This window comes from Hippocampus zosterae, chromosome 13, assembly GCF_025434085.1.
Source record: "Hippocampus zosterae strain Florida chromosome 13, ASM2543408v3, whole genome shotgun sequence".
Taxonomy (NCBI): Eukaryota; Metazoa; Chordata; class Actinopteri; order Syngnathiformes; family Syngnathidae; genus Hippocampus; species Hippocampus zosterae.
Genome location: NC_067463.1, coordinates 15,873,403 through 15,891,380, shown reverse-complemented (window position 1 = coordinate 15,891,380; position 17,978 = coordinate 15,873,403). Strand labels below are relative to the sequence as shown.

The 17,978-nt window shown below is 42.2% G+C and overlaps 1 protein-coding gene and 1 non-coding gene across 7 annotated transcripts in view; both read right to left on the bottom strand.

Moving 5' to 3' along the window:
• htt (huntingtin) overlaps positions 1 to 17,978 on the bottom strand; it is a 30,073-nt gene that overhangs the window by 10,714 nt on the left and 1,381 nt on the right. For 4 of the 6 annotated variants that reach the window (XM_052084807.1, XM_052084811.1, XM_052084808.1 and 1 more), the window contains exons 2-45: positions 17,417 to 17,500; positions 17,132 to 17,252; positions 16,632 to 16,691; positions 16,431 to 16,510; positions 16,142 to 16,280; positions 15,794 to 15,935; positions 15,498 to 15,676; positions 15,228 to 15,432; positions 14,911 to 14,955; positions 14,209 to 14,286; positions 13,578 to 13,981; positions 12,197 to 12,317; positions 11,970 to 12,085; positions 11,769 to 11,880; positions 11,389 to 11,526; positions 10,513 to 10,671; positions 10,335 to 10,432; positions 10,125 to 10,264; positions 9,976 to 10,039; positions 9,766 to 9,863; positions 9,454 to 9,600; positions 9,218 to 9,338; positions 8,984 to 9,129; positions 6,789 to 6,970; positions 6,409 to 6,632; positions 6,211 to 6,337; positions 5,981 to 6,105; positions 5,802 to 5,912; positions 5,614 to 5,691; positions 5,117 to 5,340; positions 4,952 to 5,030; positions 4,666 to 4,827; positions 4,472 to 4,527; positions 4,176 to 4,324; positions 3,945 to 4,081; positions 3,736 to 3,852; positions 2,954 to 3,076; positions 2,628 to 2,887; positions 2,228 to 2,370; positions 1,915 to 2,143; positions 1,501 to 1,645; positions 1,218 to 1,397; positions 765 to 941; positions 577 to 653 (exon numbers count right to left, since the gene is read on the bottom strand). In XM_052084807.1, the coding sequence (XP_051940767.1) occupies positions 577 to 653; positions 765 to 941; positions 1,218 to 1,397; positions 1,501 to 1,645; positions 1,915 to 2,143; positions 2,228 to 2,370; positions 2,628 to 2,887; positions 2,954 to 3,076; positions 3,736 to 3,852; positions 3,945 to 4,081; positions 4,176 to 4,324; positions 4,472 to 4,527; positions 4,666 to 4,827; positions 4,952 to 5,030; positions 5,117 to 5,340; positions 5,614 to 5,691; positions 5,802 to 5,912; positions 5,981 to 6,105; positions 6,211 to 6,337; positions 6,409 to 6,632; positions 6,789 to 6,970; positions 8,984 to 9,129; positions 9,218 to 9,338; positions 9,454 to 9,600; positions 9,766 to 9,863; positions 9,976 to 10,039; positions 10,125 to 10,264; positions 10,335 to 10,432; positions 10,513 to 10,671; positions 11,389 to 11,526; positions 11,769 to 11,880; positions 11,970 to 12,085; positions 12,197 to 12,317; positions 13,578 to 13,981; positions 14,209 to 14,286; positions 14,911 to 14,955; positions 15,228 to 15,432; positions 15,498 to 15,676; positions 15,794 to 15,935; positions 16,142 to 16,280; positions 16,431 to 16,510; positions 16,632 to 16,691; positions 17,132 to 17,252; positions 17,417 to 17,500 (6,102 nt within the window). The remainder of the gene's footprint in view (positions 1 to 576; positions 654 to 764; positions 942 to 1,217; positions 1,398 to 1,500; positions 1,646 to 1,914; positions 2,144 to 2,227; positions 2,371 to 2,627; positions 2,888 to 2,953; positions 3,077 to 3,735; positions 3,853 to 3,944; positions 4,082 to 4,175; positions 4,325 to 4,471; positions 4,528 to 4,665; positions 4,828 to 4,951; positions 5,031 to 5,116; positions 5,341 to 5,613; positions 5,692 to 5,801; positions 5,913 to 5,980; positions 6,106 to 6,210; positions 6,338 to 6,408; positions 6,633 to 6,788; positions 6,971 to 8,983; positions 9,130 to 9,217; positions 9,339 to 9,453; positions 9,601 to 9,765; positions 9,864 to 9,975; positions 10,040 to 10,124; positions 10,265 to 10,334; positions 10,433 to 10,512; positions 10,672 to 11,388; positions 11,527 to 11,768; positions 11,881 to 11,969; positions 12,086 to 12,196; positions 12,318 to 13,577; positions 13,982 to 14,208; positions 14,287 to 14,910; positions 14,956 to 15,227; positions 15,433 to 15,497; positions 15,677 to 15,793; positions 15,936 to 16,141; positions 16,281 to 16,430; positions 16,511 to 16,631; positions 16,692 to 17,131; positions 17,253 to 17,416; positions 17,501 to 17,978) is intronic. The other 2 variants (XM_052084809.1, XM_052084810.1) reach the window with 1 other exon arrangement.
• LOC127613945 (small Cajal body-specific RNA 14) lies at positions 5,441 to 5,569 on the bottom strand. Its single transcript, XR_007966380.1, has one exon. It is a non-coding gene; the product is annotated as a small Cajal body-specific RNA 14 (non-coding RNA).

Genomic DNA, 17,978 nt, shown 5'->3' with positions numbered 1-17,978 from the left:
TGGTGTCCATCGCTTTATTGGCTTTTCAATTAAATGCAGAACCAACATTACGTATTCGATCAGTGATTGAGCTAAACGGTCGAGCTAACCTATAGCTTAGGTTCACAATGCTATCATGCATTAGACAGATGAAAGGAAACATTGTCGTCTGTTGATGTTGTCTCTTATCTTCAAGTTTCAAACTGTGCATGTTGCGATTGTCTATTTCACAGTTTTACCAAAACAATTATCCTTGAGTCCAACTTCTCCACACCTATTTTCTCTCCACAGTCAACTGCCAGCAATATGCAGCATCACTTCTTTTGCATGTATTTTCTTGGGTGGAACCTTTCCCCAGGTATTTACTGAACTCGCATTGTGTGTGTCTGTGTGTGGGTGGGGGGTTGCTGTGTAAACACTGAAATACCCTAAAACTCTTAAGACTCTCCAATAACTTTTTCAGCTAACATGCAAGCACATGCATTTTTTCCCAATTAAATATGTATGCCATTTTTCTCAAGCGTAATGTTATTCACAGTTTCTGCTTGTCACACCAGTGATCCTATCCCTACTTACTGAACTGTAGAAGGGCATTACCTCTGAGCCAGGCTACTGATCTGGAGATATTCTTGGATTCTGTCCAGTTCCTCCACAGGCAGCTGGGCTATGCTGTTCTGAAGAGTAGATAACTTGATTACCTTAAACTTAAATAAAACTTGCAGGCAACACATTCAGAGTGCCACAAAAACAGTTTTTACTTAAAAAAAATAAATAAAAGTAACAACCTGTAATGTTTCTGCCAACAACATCTCCACCCTGCGACATGCCAACGTGTCCACCATACGAGCCAAAACCCTGAAGGGCGTGCTCAGCAGCTTGTCCACGTACAGCATCAGCAGGGAGCCAGACTGGCTCAGGTGAATGCCTTCTAAACACTGCAGAGTCTTCTTCAGCATGGTAGGCTGCACAGCAAAATATAGGGGGAACATTTTTAAAAGAAAACAATGGCGACCAGATCAGTGTGTACTACCCGCCTACTGGCCGAAGACAGCTGGGATTGGCCCCCTTGAGGATAAAGTGGTTCAGATAATAGATGGATGGGTTAAAAGGTTTACAATCCAATATGCAAATATTTTAACATAGTCACAACAATACTGAAACAGTGACTATTGCATTGCTTACACAGTAATAACGGGCAGTCTGGATATATGTAAAAAAGGCCAGATCAAAGTGCTTACATTGGTCAGGTTGTAACAGCGGGACTGAATAGCTTGGATGAACAGACCGCTGGCAGCTGAATTTCGGTGAACAGCACTGATGAAATCCTGCACGGGTGGCTCATGGGAAAGGCTGATGAGATCACTCACATGGTTAACTATCAGCCAGGTGAGATGCTCAGAGTCATAGAGGTTCTGACACTACAAAGACACAATTGCAAATGTTATCCAGGAGCAAATATTTTGTGTTGGTCTAAGAATTATGACAACTTGCAAAAATTGTGTTCTAATCAAACAGGCTCACCACATAATCACAGAAAAGGATAAGGGCTCCCCTGCGGACAATCTCTCTGTTGATCATGGAGAATAGGGACACAGGATTCTCCTCATCATCATCATCTCCTGAAGAATGTGGGCTCAGCAGTTTGGTACATGATCTGCTGTTTCTCCTGAGAGAGAGCCCAGTAAAATTAAAATTCACAAAGCTCAAGGTGTAGGACTAGATAGCCTATTACTTCTTCCTATTTCCTTTGAACATAAATTGTGCTGAATGATAACAATTTTTCTTTACTTCCCGCTATCGCTTTATATGTTCAATAAACAAGCAAACAAAATATGACTACTGATTCACTCACCAATTACAACCGTACCTTGGCTTTTGTTGTGAAAAAAGAAAACAGAAATGTAAAACATTGACCGATGTCCAGACTGTTCTTACCTTGGTGTCTGGTGAACCGCAGTCCACCAGGAGTAGTTTGTGTAGTTGATGAGGAGTAGGACCTGGCACCAGAGTAGCACCAGGGAGGGGTGAGTGGTGATCAAGCCTTGTACCATGCTATTCAGGGTCTCCAAATGGTAATAGAGCCCAGCCTCTGATTCATTCTGGCCACTGGCACCCTCACCTTTGAGGAGGAGGCTGGCTGCAGCTGTGATTCTACGAAACATACCTGAATGGGGGGACAAGTAAAAATGGCAATGCTAATGGGACCAGGCTCATCGCCTATACAGATTTCAATTTGATAAATGCCTACCACTTTTGAAGATGTGTATTAAACACATGAGCAGTGTACCCAGCTGCTGGCAATAGAAAGTGTGTTGCTGCTCCGTAATGTCCACTTTAACTTGTTTGCAGGAAATTTCATTCAGCAGCACTCCAACCATTTGGAGCAAGAATCTAAGGCAAAGATAAAAAACTAAAGTCGACAGGTGAAAACAAAGTATCACTGCATCCACAAGGCTGTATATTCTTGGGTCAAATTATCACATATTACACAATCAAAAAATTTCATTCCAGCCCCCAACACTTATATTATGGACAAATAATAGAAATAATATATACTGTAATTTGATGCCCCCCACAACCCCCCTGCTAAAAATTGTCCACATTTCAACAGGAGCTCAAAAAACTGCTATGCATGTTTTCCCACGAACCTGGCAAAGGTTTCCTCAGGTAGAGCTTTCTGTGTATCACCATTATGTTCTTGACTACCAAATGAATCCAAGGTGAGAGGGAGATTTGGAGAGGGGCTCTGTTGATAGAGGCGGCGGACCGTGTTGCAGGAAAGAAGATGTGGGGAGAGGGAGAGCTCGTGCACTCGCGACAACACAATGTCCTCAGTTGACTGAGAGACAAGTACCCTGAGCACTGCCAGGATACCAGAGACCCACAGTTGGACTGTAGTCACTGATGCCTGAAGGAGTGGTGTAAGGATTAAAGAACATAACAGGAAATGACTGGTCAAATTGTGATTTCTCACCATGGTACACGGGACGACAAACATGCTCTTGAGCAGCATATCCACAGGCCGTAGAGAGGAAGGTGCTACAGTCTCAAACAGAGTGTTCAAAACACCCAAAGCCTCAGGAGAATCCAAATGCATCTATTGAAAGAGCCCACACAATTGTGAAAATGGCAACATATGGGACCGAACTAGATAGTCAGGTCCAAAAATATCGGGACATTGACAATTCATCTTTTTGGCTCGAAACACTACCACAATGGATGTGAAATGGAAAAAAAGATGTGATGTTGATTTTGTTGAAATGTACTGTTCCAACATATGGAAGCAGCAGTGTTTCACGACATTTTATAAGTTGTAAAGAACTGAAAAGTCATTTGTTGAATTTGCAGCATTACGAGGTTGTATTTGCTGAAATCAAAAGCTTTTTCAATCAAAATGATCTTAACAGGTGAAGTTACATTTTAACATATGCTCCAGTTTTGCTTAAAGGTACACAATAGGGTTGATCGTCAGGAGAGGATGGGGCCACACAAAAGTTCCTCTCCTTTTATGCCCATAGCAGCCCGTTGTAATAGCTACACCGTTCACCTAATTTGGATGTAAATACCCCCAAATAAAAGCTCAGTCTGCAGTCAAAGCACAGTTTGTTCATTTGAAACCCATTGTGGCGCCGTTTAAGCCAAAAACATGAGAATTGTGTTGATGTCCCAAAATTTATGCAAATGAACTGTATATATGTGATTCCCTATTATAACTACAACATACTGAAGTCTCCATTCCAAACAATGCAGTGTTACCTGCTGCTTGGCAATCATAGGAAGTATGACATCTGCAATCTGTCTGGACAACCTCTTCCACTTGTCCTCATTTTCTTTGTGACACTGCTGGAGAACCAAGATGAACATCTCCAAAACCTATATTCCAGATGAAAAATAAATACATCTAGAAGAGGCAAAGTCTGGATGGCTTGAGAACAATTTGTGGTGCCTTCTTCCAAAAGATATACCTGGTGGTACTGAACAAGTCTGAGCAGCATAGAGACCACCACTTCCTTCTGGGTATCCAACTCCTTGCCTGCATCTGCCTTGTTGGAGCCCCTCAGGACAAACAGGTCATGAACTATTGGCTGCAAGGCAGGGATAGCTTCAGATAAAATAGGAAATAATGGATCAGAATTAGTTGTCCGGAATCCGTTTTCACTCTGTACTTACAAACTTGTACCTGGTGTAATTCTTACCATGTGTGACAGCTTTCCGACCACTGGCCATTATGCCATCACAGAGCTGGATGATTTTGGGGATACTGATTATTTGCTTGGAATGGTAACGTTCGTAAGACAGCAGCACCAAGAAGAAAAAGATGTTGGGAACGACTGCCTCTGAATCTCTGAGAGAAACAATCGTAATCCATTGAGTTAAATAGCTTTGTTAGATTCAAATAAAAACTGCAATGGCATATATAAACGTAAAACAGTACGGCACAAAAATAAATATACAATGGAGGCATTTGTTTGTGACACGTTGATAAACTTACCTGAACTGGCCCACTTCAATATATTCAAATTGTTTCAGGACAAACCCGATGAACACCTAGAACAAAAGGGAGGGTGGGGGGGACCAACAACAACAACAAAAAACAAACAAAACAAAAAAACAGCGTAAAAACAGCATTGAGAGAGAGAATAATTTCCAACAGTAAATGCAGATCATACGGTTCAACTGTTCAACCTGATCAGAGTCCAGCAAGCAGTAGTTGACTCTGAGCTGCACAAGTTGGGCCAGAAGGTCCAGAACTTGTCTCTGGAGAGCCACAGAGGTGCTGGTTGTGTACTGCTTCAAAGCTTTTATCACGAGTGGTTCAAAGAGACGGATGTGGTTGTGGATGGCATTCTAGGCAAATAATTTCAGAAAAGCAGCATATTAAAAACAAAACAAAAATACTAAATCTCAGGGTTATTTTAATGATATATATTTTGTGATCAACTATCCTAGGCAACATGAAATAGACAGCTACCTTGTCGCCTCTGTGGCGTGTTGCATTTGCAATGTTTGACCTCAGCTGGTTTGACGCTTTCTGCATCACATCAAACCACCTGGAAGTGAAGAAAAGCAACAAATTTATGATGCAGACAAAAAAGAAAGCAATTTTCTTGCGTCTGGTCTATATATTCAAACCCACCCAGAGGCATCCTGCTCGTGCTCAGCCTGCACCATGTTACGGAGACTGGCATCAGCCAGAGCCTGTGTGAAGTGTGTGTATGGTGCCATGAAGCAGTAGTGATACAGCCCTGGCCTCAGGCTAGATGAGCCAAGACGGAGCACCTTGCCTTGGGCACGGCTGGGTCCACTCGAGACACTTTCATACTGGGATGCCAAATTGGTTCCAAACAGTGTCTTTAACAACTAAAGGAAAATAGAATACATGGACATAATTGTACTGGCTATTTACCTTCACAAATTATTCTTACAGTTTTTCAACTCTCTCATTTTGCAGTAATTATAGAATGTATGGAACCATCGCACAGGGAAACCAACGCCTTTACAGGCCCTGTCGGCAGGATCCAGCCTTACTCTATGTGGAGTCCCTGGAGGCAACACACTGCTCAGTGGTGCGCCATATGAAGACTTCCACACACAATCCTAAAACAAAAAGCACACCTAACAACAGGTACTAACCTGTTGAACACAAACCGTAGCCATGGTAGGTTCTCGCGAGAAGCAGGACTTGAGATAGCCCAAAATTTCCTCCACACACTACATGGGAGGAGGGTGGCAAGTTAATCTGAAATGTACTCCAAAGAGTTCAGCAAACTAAAAATCAGGTCAGCTTCAACACTACAAAATGAACAAGAAAGAAAACATACTTTGCTAATGTCATGAAGTGTGGCCAGCTCAAGCAGCTGAGAGAGCACGTCCAAAGCAGCACGAAGGAAACCGCCAAACTTCTCGTGGCTGTTGTGAAGGTCCAATGTCACCTAGGAGATACATTGCAAACAACCATCGGGTTTCTGGTATATCAGTGAGTAATCTTAAAAATGTATACCTTATAGTTGGCATGAGTTGCTTTGAGAACATCATACAGCTTGAGGTAGGGTGGCAGGTGGTAGAAGTTGCCAAGAGTGTTAGACTTGTTTACTGCTGTTCCACTTGTGCTGTCAGCAACTCTGCCTGCTCACACACACCCAAAAAAAAAAAAAAAAAAACCCCACAACTTTAGTATTTACTGTGCACGAAGCGGGAGGCATGTCTGTTCCTACATGGTGTGTTATGTACCAGCATTGCTTTCAGTGCTTTTCTTTGGACTTAAAGGCACAGCATTGGGATCAGCAGCCTCCTTCTCTTTGCCCTTCCTGCGAATGGGACTGAGTGAGGGTGTGTTGGTCAGGGAAGGCAGTGTGGCCTACAGGAAGAGGAAGTGTGAAGCAATTCAGTCACTTGAAAGGAACTTATCCAGAGAAACAAAAATCCAACCTTTACTGCTGGTCCAGGAGGAGTATCATCCAGTACATGGGCGCAGATGTTGAGAACTTTCAGGAGGTGGAAAAAAAGCTGGTCCACCACTGTCACAAGGGAGCGCTCTGACAATGCTGCCCAGGGTTCTTCCATCTTATTTGGGACTCCACTAGGATAAGAGCTGCCACTGCTACCTTCTTCTTCTCCAGCCCAGGGGTTGCGCATGCATTTAGGAGCCACCGCTTAAATCAAGAAGATGAATTGCATAAGACTTAATACTATCCATATAAGCACACTAGCTGTAATACAAATACAGATATGTGTTCTTGCACAAAGGATATGCATTTTGGCATTAATTTCAAGCCATACGAGCCTTGTGATTTGTGTGCATTACTGACCAGCTAGCAGATTGCCAGCGAGCAATAAGGCATCCCGGTGTGCAGAGAGGTCGAGTGGGAACCAGGCAGATGACAGCAAGGAAAGCACCATGTTGGTCATTCCCACTGTTAAAGTCCTTTGCTCCATATCAGGGGAGGAGGAGTTTGGGTTTGAGTTTGGAGTATTGCTCGGCTGGGAGAGACTAAATAACAGTGCGTCCCAAAAAAAAAAAAAAAAATCATCAGAAACATGTAACAATATCAAAGTGAAGTGCTCTGTGGGCATGTGTTAGGGCTGTGCAAGATTAGAAAAAATGCGATATGCGGGTTGATTGTGATATTTAACATCTATCTAAAGAAATGACTAAAATGTTTATGACCATGAAAACTTTTTTCTCATGCAGCAAAATATGCAGGCTCGCCATATTCTTGGTGAAATAATTGTAATGACAAGAGAGATACAAAGTTATTTCGTTTGTTTGTTTGTTCGTTCGTGAGAGTAATGCCAAGATACTGTTCTCCGATTGGATGGCAATGTGCATTTAAGGTTACGGTTGATTGGTTAAGGTCAGGTTAAAAGTATACAATTCCATGTCTTCGCAATATGCATATTACATGGAATGGACTATTATCACATTTTTCGATAGTGCAGCCCAAGGAATTTTTTAAAAATTTCATACAGAATTCGAGACATGAACATTCAAAATATCAAAATGGGAACGATATCAGTCATGTGACCTTTCCAGGCTTGTGCTGCATGTAAATTCAATGAACCACATTCCACCTTGGGCGGCCCAGTGGTCCAGTGGTTAGCGCATTGACCTCACAGCGCAGAGGTTTAATTCCAGCTCCGGCCTTCCTGTGTGGAGTTTGCATGTTCTCCCCAGGCATGCGTGGGTCTTCTCTGGGTAATCCGGTTTCCTCCCACATTCCGAAAACATGCATTGCAGGCTGATTGAACACTCTAGATCAGGGGTCCCCAAACTACGGCCCATGGGCACATTTGACCCGGCCCTCTAACCCTCCTGTTGTCCTCGGGTCAAAATGACCCGTCACTGTATTAAAAACGCCCCCAAAACCCCCTAAATGATCATTTTTTATGACTTTTCCTAGATTGTCCCCAACTGCAGAAAAATGGAAATGTTTTTATTCACATTTCCATGGAAGCTGTACCAAAAAAAAAGTACAAAAAGGTGGTCGTCGGGGCAAAATGACCCATGACGCAAATAGGGTTGAAATCATGGTCACTAAGTTATTTACACACCATAGAATGTTTCAGTGTTTTAGTTGCGTCTCAGATCAATTAGCAGAACACGTGAACAAGACGGTAGCAGACATAAACAAGACAGGTGGCGTTCTCGTAGATGGCAGAACTCTTTTTTGTGGATTTCAAGGGGCTATAAAGAGAGAGAGTTGTTTAGTTATTATTTATTTCCTGTGAAGAACTCAGAGAGGGTTATTTAGTTATTATTTCATTAATAGCGTTATTATTTGTTTTGTGACTTTTTTTCTGTAAAGAACCTGGAAAGGGTTATTTGGTTATGTGTGGCTTTCTGGGAAACAATTTTTTTAAGCTCCCCTACGATCGTTGATGTTACAAACTGACACCGCTCCCCCCATCAGAGAAGGGAAAAGTTATGTGGCCCTCACAGGAATACGTTTGGGGACCCCTGCACTAGATTGTCCCGAGGTGTGAGTATGTGCGCGGATGGTTGTTCGTCTCTGTGTGCCCTGCGATTGGCTGGCAATCGGTTCAGGGTGTCCCCCTCCTACTGCCTGAAGATGACTGGGATAGGCCCCAGCACCCCCGCGACCCTTGTGAGGATAAAGCGGTTCAGAAAATGGATGGACATTCCACCTTCCAAGTTTGGTGTTGATCGTCAGTCAAAAGCAGCGTGGCAGGTGGCAATGATCTTGCGGAGGCCGAGAGGGAGGAGGGACACATGCAGCAATTAGCAAGGGCCACAAGCAAGCCGCTGCTGCCTTGACAGCACACATGCAATCCACTTCCATGTTCGCTGTCAAGTATATACAGATGGTATACATATAACAGGACACTATCCATATCGTTTTGGGTTGATATTTTGCTTTTTCCTTTTGTGCATAGTTTTCGACTGAACCCTTAGTAATATCATTATTTTCTCATCACAATACCTAGCAAAAGGAGATATTAAATTTTAGCCATATCACACAGCCCTACATGCGTGTTCACAAACCTTAAAGCCCTGCCCCTGCTGCGGTTGAGACTGCCTCGAGATGAAAGTGTACTATTGGAGTTAACGTAGCCACAGTGCCAGCCTGTGCTCCATGTGCAGACTGGAAAATTTGAGGACAGGAGACACAGTGCTTCACAGCAGCCAAACTTAAAAAAAAAAGAAGAAAAAAGGCATATGATAAATTATATTTTAAGTTGTTAATTTATTTGGCCGCATCTGCACGTTAAAGCTTACAGTCAATGCCCTCGAGGTAGAGGAGGAGAAAGCATGGGAGATAGCGGTGACAACTCGAGATAAGTTGTTTTCCACTGTGACATCAGACACCATGTTTGATAGGTTAAAACCCCTATAAGTCCTGTCAGAGAGAAAATACATGTTGTAAAAAGCCTCAGGTGAAAATTGACACCTTAATAAAATGGATTTTAAAATCATCTAGGGCAGTTGCATTCATGTGGCAGAGCTATGGTTACCTTGTGATGGTGCTCACTGTGAATTGAGAGGGAGGTTGCGCCTCGTGCATCAGCAGCTGCAGGTAAACTGAACTCTGGTCTCGGGCAATAGCAACAACAGGGTCTGTCTGGCCCTGGTCGCAGTCATAAAACAATCTAGATACGAGCCTGATGGGTGAGAAAGGATGTGATGAAGGGAAACATTCAACCAATACCTCGATCTTGTGTACCGAATCAGCAAGATTGTGAAAAATTCAAATAGCGCTAAATCAAGTAAATAACATTTTATGAGGCAATAATCGTAATGAGTCAATAGTCAAAGTAAAACTATACCTGCTGACAGCAGAAGCCGCCACATGGCGGACTCTCGGGTCATCATCACCCAACAGACGGATGACTACATTTAGGACCCGGTCCTGCAGTCGAAGGTGCTAATATGAAGACAAAATAGACAGCCATTGGAGGACCAATCGAAGCTTATAAAGCTACAAAGGGAAAAAAACTTTGCATCATACAAGTAGAGCAGGAAAAAAGCAGAAATACCCCAGTGTAGTGATGATCGCCTTTGTGCAAAGTTTCAGTTTTCCTCTCAAGGAAATTAACTAACCTAGGAGACAATGGGGGAAGGAGAGGTGATTAATTCACTTTTTTAAAGCACTTTTTAAAAATTAAGGAAAAAAAAAACCACGTGCCGAAAATCCAGTTCAGCCAGGGTCTCCAACAGTTCAGTTCGGACAAGCCAGTAGGATGAGTCTGTCAGGGCCAGCAGGTCAATCACCAACTGCAGGCCCAGTTCACTTAGTGTACTGCTGCATATGGTCATGATGCAGTGCTGAAATATAGGAGCAGGACGGTGTTTAGAAAAAGAAAAAAAGAGCACCACTACAACCACAGAAAATTACCCTGACTGCAAAGCAAGCCATCTTGCAGGTTACTGAAGATTCATCTTTTAGAGATGTTCTCAGCAAGGGTACCAAGTCCACAAGGGACAAAGGGTTACCTGAAAAGGATGAGTTCAGTATTGATGACAAATTCCAAAGTGTTCTCTGGCTGCCTTCCTGTATCAGAAAACACACCGACCTGTTGCGCTCTGCACACTGGCCAGCCAGGTGTGTATGTGGTAACGAGTTTTCGTGAGTGCAGCCTGAATAATGGCTGCACAGAGGATAGCTGTGGCACCTCTAATCTGTGGGTCTCCGTGGTGAATTAGGGTCAGCACGTCACTGACATACTGCTGCTCTGAAAAGACATTGTAGGTACAAGTAGGGTCAAAGGTTGTACTTAGTCTGCATGGCAATAGTGGTTACCATTTGTTTTGTTTTTTTATAAAACACATAGACAAGCAAAGCAACAGGCTTAAAGGTGCCGGTGTTAGGTTTGTCGAGTTTTAATAGTGTTTATTTGCATTTAGAAATAGTTTGAAGAGTCGACAGCTAGTTTCATCTCACACTGTACAGTAAGTGTATGTTGGTCAAACTACACTCTTTGAGCTTCGCGGTTCCAACCTGGGGCAGAACCAACTGCTTGATTTTCAAAAAAATATATAGTATTTACTGCTTATTATATAAAACGGTGAAGTGTGTTTTCCAAGTAGGGTACAATAACACCTCACAGGGAGAGAGGAAAAATTACTGTACTGCATTTTACTTCGGTACCATTCCAAAAGGTGTTTTAAAAGGCGGGTTGTACTTAAAAAAAAAAAGTATCCTATTAAAACCATAAACAGTTGAGAAACAGTTATTTCTAAATCCAAATTAAGGATTTAAAAAAAAAATGATTCTACTTGTCCTAATTTTGTTTGCTTTTTTAAAACTACAATAACTTCAGTGTACAGAGTCAGTTCCAGTAAGTCCTCTGGAGACACCAAATCTTCCGGCGCATTAAACCAATTTTGGTATGGAATGGAATTCAAACTGCGTAAAATACACCAAGTAGAGGTATTGGGGGTTTTTATACCTTCCACTGGGATGCCGTCCAGCGGCTCCAGGTAGAGGGAATTGAAGAAGGCTTCAGGAAGCAGTGCCCCAGCTGCTCCAATGCAACTGACCGCCAGGGCCTTCACACTCACTCGTACCTCCTTGTCAGGAATCACACCTAGTGATACAAAGGCAAACAAAATCTATCACAAATATACACAGCAACACTTCCCCAGCCATTATAAAGATTTTTTAACCTTATGTTAACCCTTGAATATTATGGAAATTGCTAATGTTCTATATTCATGTTCAAGATCATTGTTACCCTATGAGAAACTTTTTCAAACATGGTCACAAAGTATATTTTAACATAGTTACTTGTTTTCGCCAATTTATTTACAAACATTAATTCATACTCACCATTCTTTTGTCCCGTCAATAGGAAGGAAGCCGCAAGAAGCCTGACACAGTGCATCAGTGGCTCCGCACCCTGGTCTGTGTAATGTCCAATTGGACCATTTATACTTGATGGCTAAGGAAGCAGAAAGGGAATTTGTTGTGAAATTGAAACATATTACTGTCACTTACATTGTGAAACACAGTCAAACTGTGTTAAGTTACCTTGCTTTCAGGTTCAATTTCAGTAGGTTCCTCCTTTGGTATGAAATGGTCCACGCTGCTGTCAGAACCCTGCCGATTGTGACCTCTTAGGTCGAAGAGATGTGGTTTGCTCAGAGCTGCATAAACACACACATTGGCACCATCCTTGAATAATTTCTAGTACCGGTACGTCATTTATCGTTTGTTTTTTGGAGGGTTGGGGGCAGGGGTTGTGTAAAGTAATATACCGAGTGCCGACGGGAGAAACAAGACTTCTTCTTGGGATGAAGGTGCTGTCCCTTCATCTTCCTCATCCTGCAGAGTTCCGATCTGCATTCCGGAGTATTGGCTCTCACTACCATCCAGCACCTTATGGTAACACACAAGTAATACCTTAGGTGTCCAGTAAATAACACTGAAATACAATGACACCACAAGACCATGTTTAAGTTCTCCAGTCATTTCGATTGTGACTAATTTGACAAACAAGACCGCCCTCTACAGAGTTGATTACAAATGGACAGCGCTCTCTCTCTGTTGCACCTTGTCAATGTGGTGATTAAAAGGCAAAATAATATGTTGCATCGATAATGTAGCACATGTGGGCAGAAATATTGATCAATTGATGCATCACAAAATTCCCCTCCCCATTTCAATATCAATTCAGCAAATCTGAATGGTTTCACCTCCTGGTGAGTGGAGGACAAAGGCTACACTCAACCCAAAAACACACCAAAGTGGTGACCAAATCAAGCAGCAGTGACGAGAAGCCAGCGCCTTCAATATTTAAATCTGCTATTTGAGGTCATTTGGATTCCACTGTAAATCAAGATCACAGGAAAGAGACTAAAAATGCAACGAATAATCGACAACTAATCCAATTGACAATTAAAATGATTCTTTTGGAAATTGAGTATTTGTTCAGACACTTTGTTGAATGTAAAATTGTTCAAATCGTCAATGTTAGTCTTTCATGAGTAATTACTCTTAGATTGCCGTCGTCCTTCATGAAATCAGACGAATTATCTTTGTGTTAAGTCCAAATAAGTCAGTTGCAAACATCTGCTTTTACTTTGGAAAACAATAATGGACATTTTTACATATTGTCTCACATGTTACAGACCAATTCAGCAACTGAATCCCATCACTGATCAATCGGCAAATTAGGACATTACAGGCAATCACAAATTTTGCATGAAATTCAAACTCTATGCCGATCTGATCCAGGCGATCAAATGGGTGTCAAGTTTAGGACAGATGTAAACAGTTCAAGCACGAGCTGCTGATTGGTTTCTAAATTTGCGTGCGTTTGGAAATTAGTGGGAGAAGAAAGCGGTCTGCCTCTCTCCGAACACACCACTCTCTCAGTCGTGTTTGGCCATCCAAGTTAATTTCCAAACACACCTTAAATGTAAAATATAAATTGAAAAAATTGTAACCGATACACAAAACAGCTACTCAGCAAACAGAGATGACCGTTGGCTGCACCAACTGCCTAGAGAAAATCTGATCACTGACAAATGACATGCTAACATGTAAACCGATTTATCGCCTTGTATTGGTTTAAAAAAAGGTATCAGAAAAGTCAGAATCAAACATCCACTACAAATACTATTCAATCAGACTGACCAGCTCTGCAACATCCGAGGGGGTAACAGCCGAGTCCGGCCCTTCGGTGGTTGTCTGAGAGGAGTCGCTGGCTGGGAGTGAGCCGTCATTGGTGCTCAGGAGTGGCCCACCTTCAATTAAGGGCCCTCCATCTGGTATGGCATTCTCTGCTGAAGTGTAGTCAGCCGTCTCTGGAGTAACATTCGCACCACTGCTTGAGCTCCGACTCAGCATCTCCTCCTCATTTTCATTGGATGACTCAGGAGTATCTGAGGCAGATGTCCCGCCTCCACCCCCGCCTTGCTCAGAGGAGGCACTCAAGTCCACAGAGTCATCCGGCTGCAAGGTGTGCTGGGAGGAGCGTGGCTGTTCGGTGATGATGTCCACCTGGGCTGCCGAGGAGACATCAGCGCCAACGACTGATGCTGGAGGAAATAAACACATAAAATGATTGCGTTACTGTTATGGGGCATAGTCCGTAGGGCTTTAGTGGCATGAAATCATTAACATGTCGAAGGACATGGCTTGCTGGCAAAAAGTTCCATTCTGTAGCAGTGGCACTCTGCAACAGGTTTGAACAGTATACATTAAGCGATAATGCGGAATAAAGCAAAATTAAATTACTGGTTATGAAATTACAGGATGACCAAACCTGTGAAAGCGCCAGTCGGGACCTCAGTTTTTTCAGAATCATCTTCCAAACCATCCTCTTCCCCTGAAAGCATTTTACCTGGAAAAACACAATTTACATGACTACAAAATATAGCAAAAAAGGTTCTTCAGTGCAAACATATTAATATAAACCCTGATCGGAGCCAAACCGGTAAAAATGTTAAAATGGGGCACTGTCCGATCACATCATTTTCGGTGGATTGGAATTGAGGGGAAAAGATTGGGTGGAAAGCTATTTATTTACCTATCATTACGGGCAACGAAGCAACAAAACAATCCAGAGATACACAGATATTGCCAAAGGAAAAAAACATCTACATAATATACTACACAACATAGCAACAGAGGCAAAAACAGCGGCTGTAAAGTGTGGGAACATTACAGCCGTTGTCGCAAGAAGCTAACGTGAAGCCAACGTCATGTAACAATGATAATGTCTGCAGAACGGAAATAATTCAATGTGGAAAGCGGAGACAATGCGGCGGCGTGCAAATTGAGCCTTTCGCGTAGCGGAAAGGGTAAAGCTGTGTCCAACACAATCAATTTCATATGCCACCTGAAAATTTGGACAAAAGCACTTTAATTAATATCTGGTATAATTATTACTCCAGACAAATCTGAACATCAGTTATTATACTTTGGAAGAAGGAAAAGGAGATTGGGGCAAAAGTAAGCCAGTCACCTCTCTGTTTCCTAAGGAGGAGGGGACTGCAGGAAGACGCTCCTGCTGAAATTTACGGGAAACAGGAAGCACAAACAGGAGGTGATGAGGAAAAATGAAACAGAAGCTCCAAAGACTTAGAGAAGAAACAACTATTCAGACAAAGGATGAGGAGGAAAGGAAAAAGGGAAAGGCTAACGACCAGCAATTAAGACGAAATGAAGTATGGGTTAGTCAGTGACAGACTACCTGAATCAAAGGTGAGTCCAATGTTAAAAGAGTTCTTCAGGGGAATGTGTGTGCGATCCAGAAAATGAAAACTTGACGGGTGTAGTTACCAATGAACTCCAGGATGCTGCCCGAGCGCGCACGACTTTCAGTATCCTGACGAAACACTGTGGCATGTGGAATGGTGCCTACGGTAATGAGCATGTGCAAAAGCTCTGGAGGTGGAGTCCTGAACGTTTGTTGCAGCAGCTCCAGCGATGCGGTCACCACATTGTGGTCCCAGTGCTGTGTGTAGTGTAAAGTCACCTCATACACCTGCAGGCACACGGAAACAATTTCATGAAGCGTAAGCGTTTGCTCGGCCTGGGTACAAGTTTTACCTGAAGCAGCTGCTCTGGTGTTGGATGCACATCAGCCTCCTTCTTCATGACTCCAAAACTTCCTTTGAGGCTCGAAGTGTTGACCTGCTGCTGCAGCAAAGGCATCAGGTAGCGCAGAGTTAAGAGCACCCCGAGGATGAGATGGCTGAGATGTTCCTCATCGACTGGAATCACCAGACCTGAAGGTGACAGACGATAAATAATCAAAGTCATTGCATGCCGAGTGACAGACTGGTCTGCAAACACTGTCGACTGTGCAGGTGAGTGGATGAAGAGCATATGGTTGCCAATCCTACCGAGCAGCACATTAAGGAGCCACGTGTAAAAGTAACTGGCACGTCTTGAGTGCTGGCACACACGAACGGCAGAGCTGGCAGCTGTCCTTCTGATGGCGGGGGAGCTGGACTTCAGGTTGGCAACCAATGACTTCAAAAGCACCTGAGACATCACCATTTATTGGTGATATATTATTGGCGAGGGAAGAGATGAGCTGATTAGTTCCATTAGAAATAAAGTATGCTCGCTTGAAAAATGGATTCAGAGAAAAAAAACAAAAAAGGAGGGAATACCAGCCAAACTGCTCCAACACCAAAGTCAGAGCAACCAAATACTTTAAGTCAACCATCAGATTTATGAGATGACACCTTGATTTCGCCGTCATTTGCAAAGTGTCCCAAGGCCGACATGATCTTCGGCATGCTGGAAGCCAGTGTCTCCTGCACAGTCTCCTCCTGCCGCTTAGTGATTCTGGTGAGGCACGGCAACAGGTTGACCAAATAGGGTCTGCAATTCAAGGGGAAACAATTTGAAAACTCATTAGATGGTTAGCGCAATAAGCAAATATAGTTATTTTAAATAAATAAAATAGCCTAATTCATAGCAAATTCCTCTTATGAGTCAGTTCTTTACTGTACTGCAGAACATTTTGTCTACCTGCATTTCTGAGGTCTGATGAGGTGTGCAAGCTCAGCAAACCTCCACAAAGCTGCTCTCAAACTCCGAGAGGCACCATTCTACAGTAAGACGCATGTGTTCATCACACCACAACAACAACAACAATAAACTTTCAAATAATTCTGCGTTTGTGACATTGTCAGCTTTCATCAGCCAAAGAGGTAAAAGCAAAATGAGTACCTTTTTAATTTCTTTATACAGCTCCAGCTGCAGTCGAGGCAGATTGGAGTCCATCAGTGCCTAAGGATGTGTGAACATTTATTTTAATCCCTGAAACTTCACAGCCTAAAAGGTCAGGGTACATTCGGGGCCTATATTGGAAGCCTCAGAAGATTATGCAGCAAATGAGGCTGAATCGTGTAAAAGGATAAATAAAGGGTGTAATTACAAATCGAGCTACAATTTAATGAGCATCAGGCACATTTTGTATTTTCTTTCAATTGCATTTTTAAGACCCTTAGACAAAAGACATGTTTTACAAAACTAAATAGGATTACTGTACAAAAAGGACATTTATTCTTCATCAAACTTTGTGTCTGTTTTTTTTAAATCATTTTAGTTTTACTGGTTGGTATAAATGTTTTTAGGAACGACAATTAAATCGCTAGCACTAACTGAAGACAGTGTTTTAATACTCAAGTATGGGTGGGGAAGAATAAGGACAATTGTTTTTCTCTCACTTTGATTATTTTGTTCAGGCACTCATCGGCTACCATTCGGACATCTGATTCGCTGTCGTCACTGCAGAGCAGAAACATTTCCATTGCGATGCCCAGCAATTTCTGGAACTCTGGAGATGTTCTACTCCAAGCAGGAAGAGAGTGAGGAAAACATTATCACCGCATATACAAAGATGCAAAAACACGAAACTGTTTTCATTTGGCGTCATTTCTAAAATGCTCCCTATTCAAATTATGAGAATTAGTGGCTCAAAGTTTTACAATAAATACTGCAGCAAGACTTACCTGAGAGACTGCGCTACTATGTTTTCACATATTGTCAAGCAGTGTGTCACTCTGTCTTTTTTAGTTGTGGCCTGCTCTTTTTTCCTGTGATGGGAGAATACATTAATCATGTACAATTTTGTAAAAAAATAAAATTAAAAAATGAACAGTTTGCAAACAACTGAGCAACTCAAATGCTGGAGAGCACCACCAATTTCCATCTGTGCATACCAAGTTTTTTTTTTTAGTCAAAGAGTCAGAATGTGCCCATCCTTGGTAAAGGTTGCATCAAATGTATTTTATATCATAACAAGTAATTGTCGATAATACCATGATGATTAGTAGTCAATACAGCTTTGGGTAGAAAAAAAATTAATAATTCATCAGGAAAAAATATGCAATATTGTTAGACATGAACACCGTCAATGCATCAAGTGATGTACCTGATTCAGCTGCTTTCAAAAGTATTCAATGTGGCTTTGACAAAATAATTGGATTTACTGGGCTAGACCAATACAACATGGCATTATTGTATAATGAAAAGATTTTTTTTTTCAAAAACAAACGATCTGAAAAGTATGAT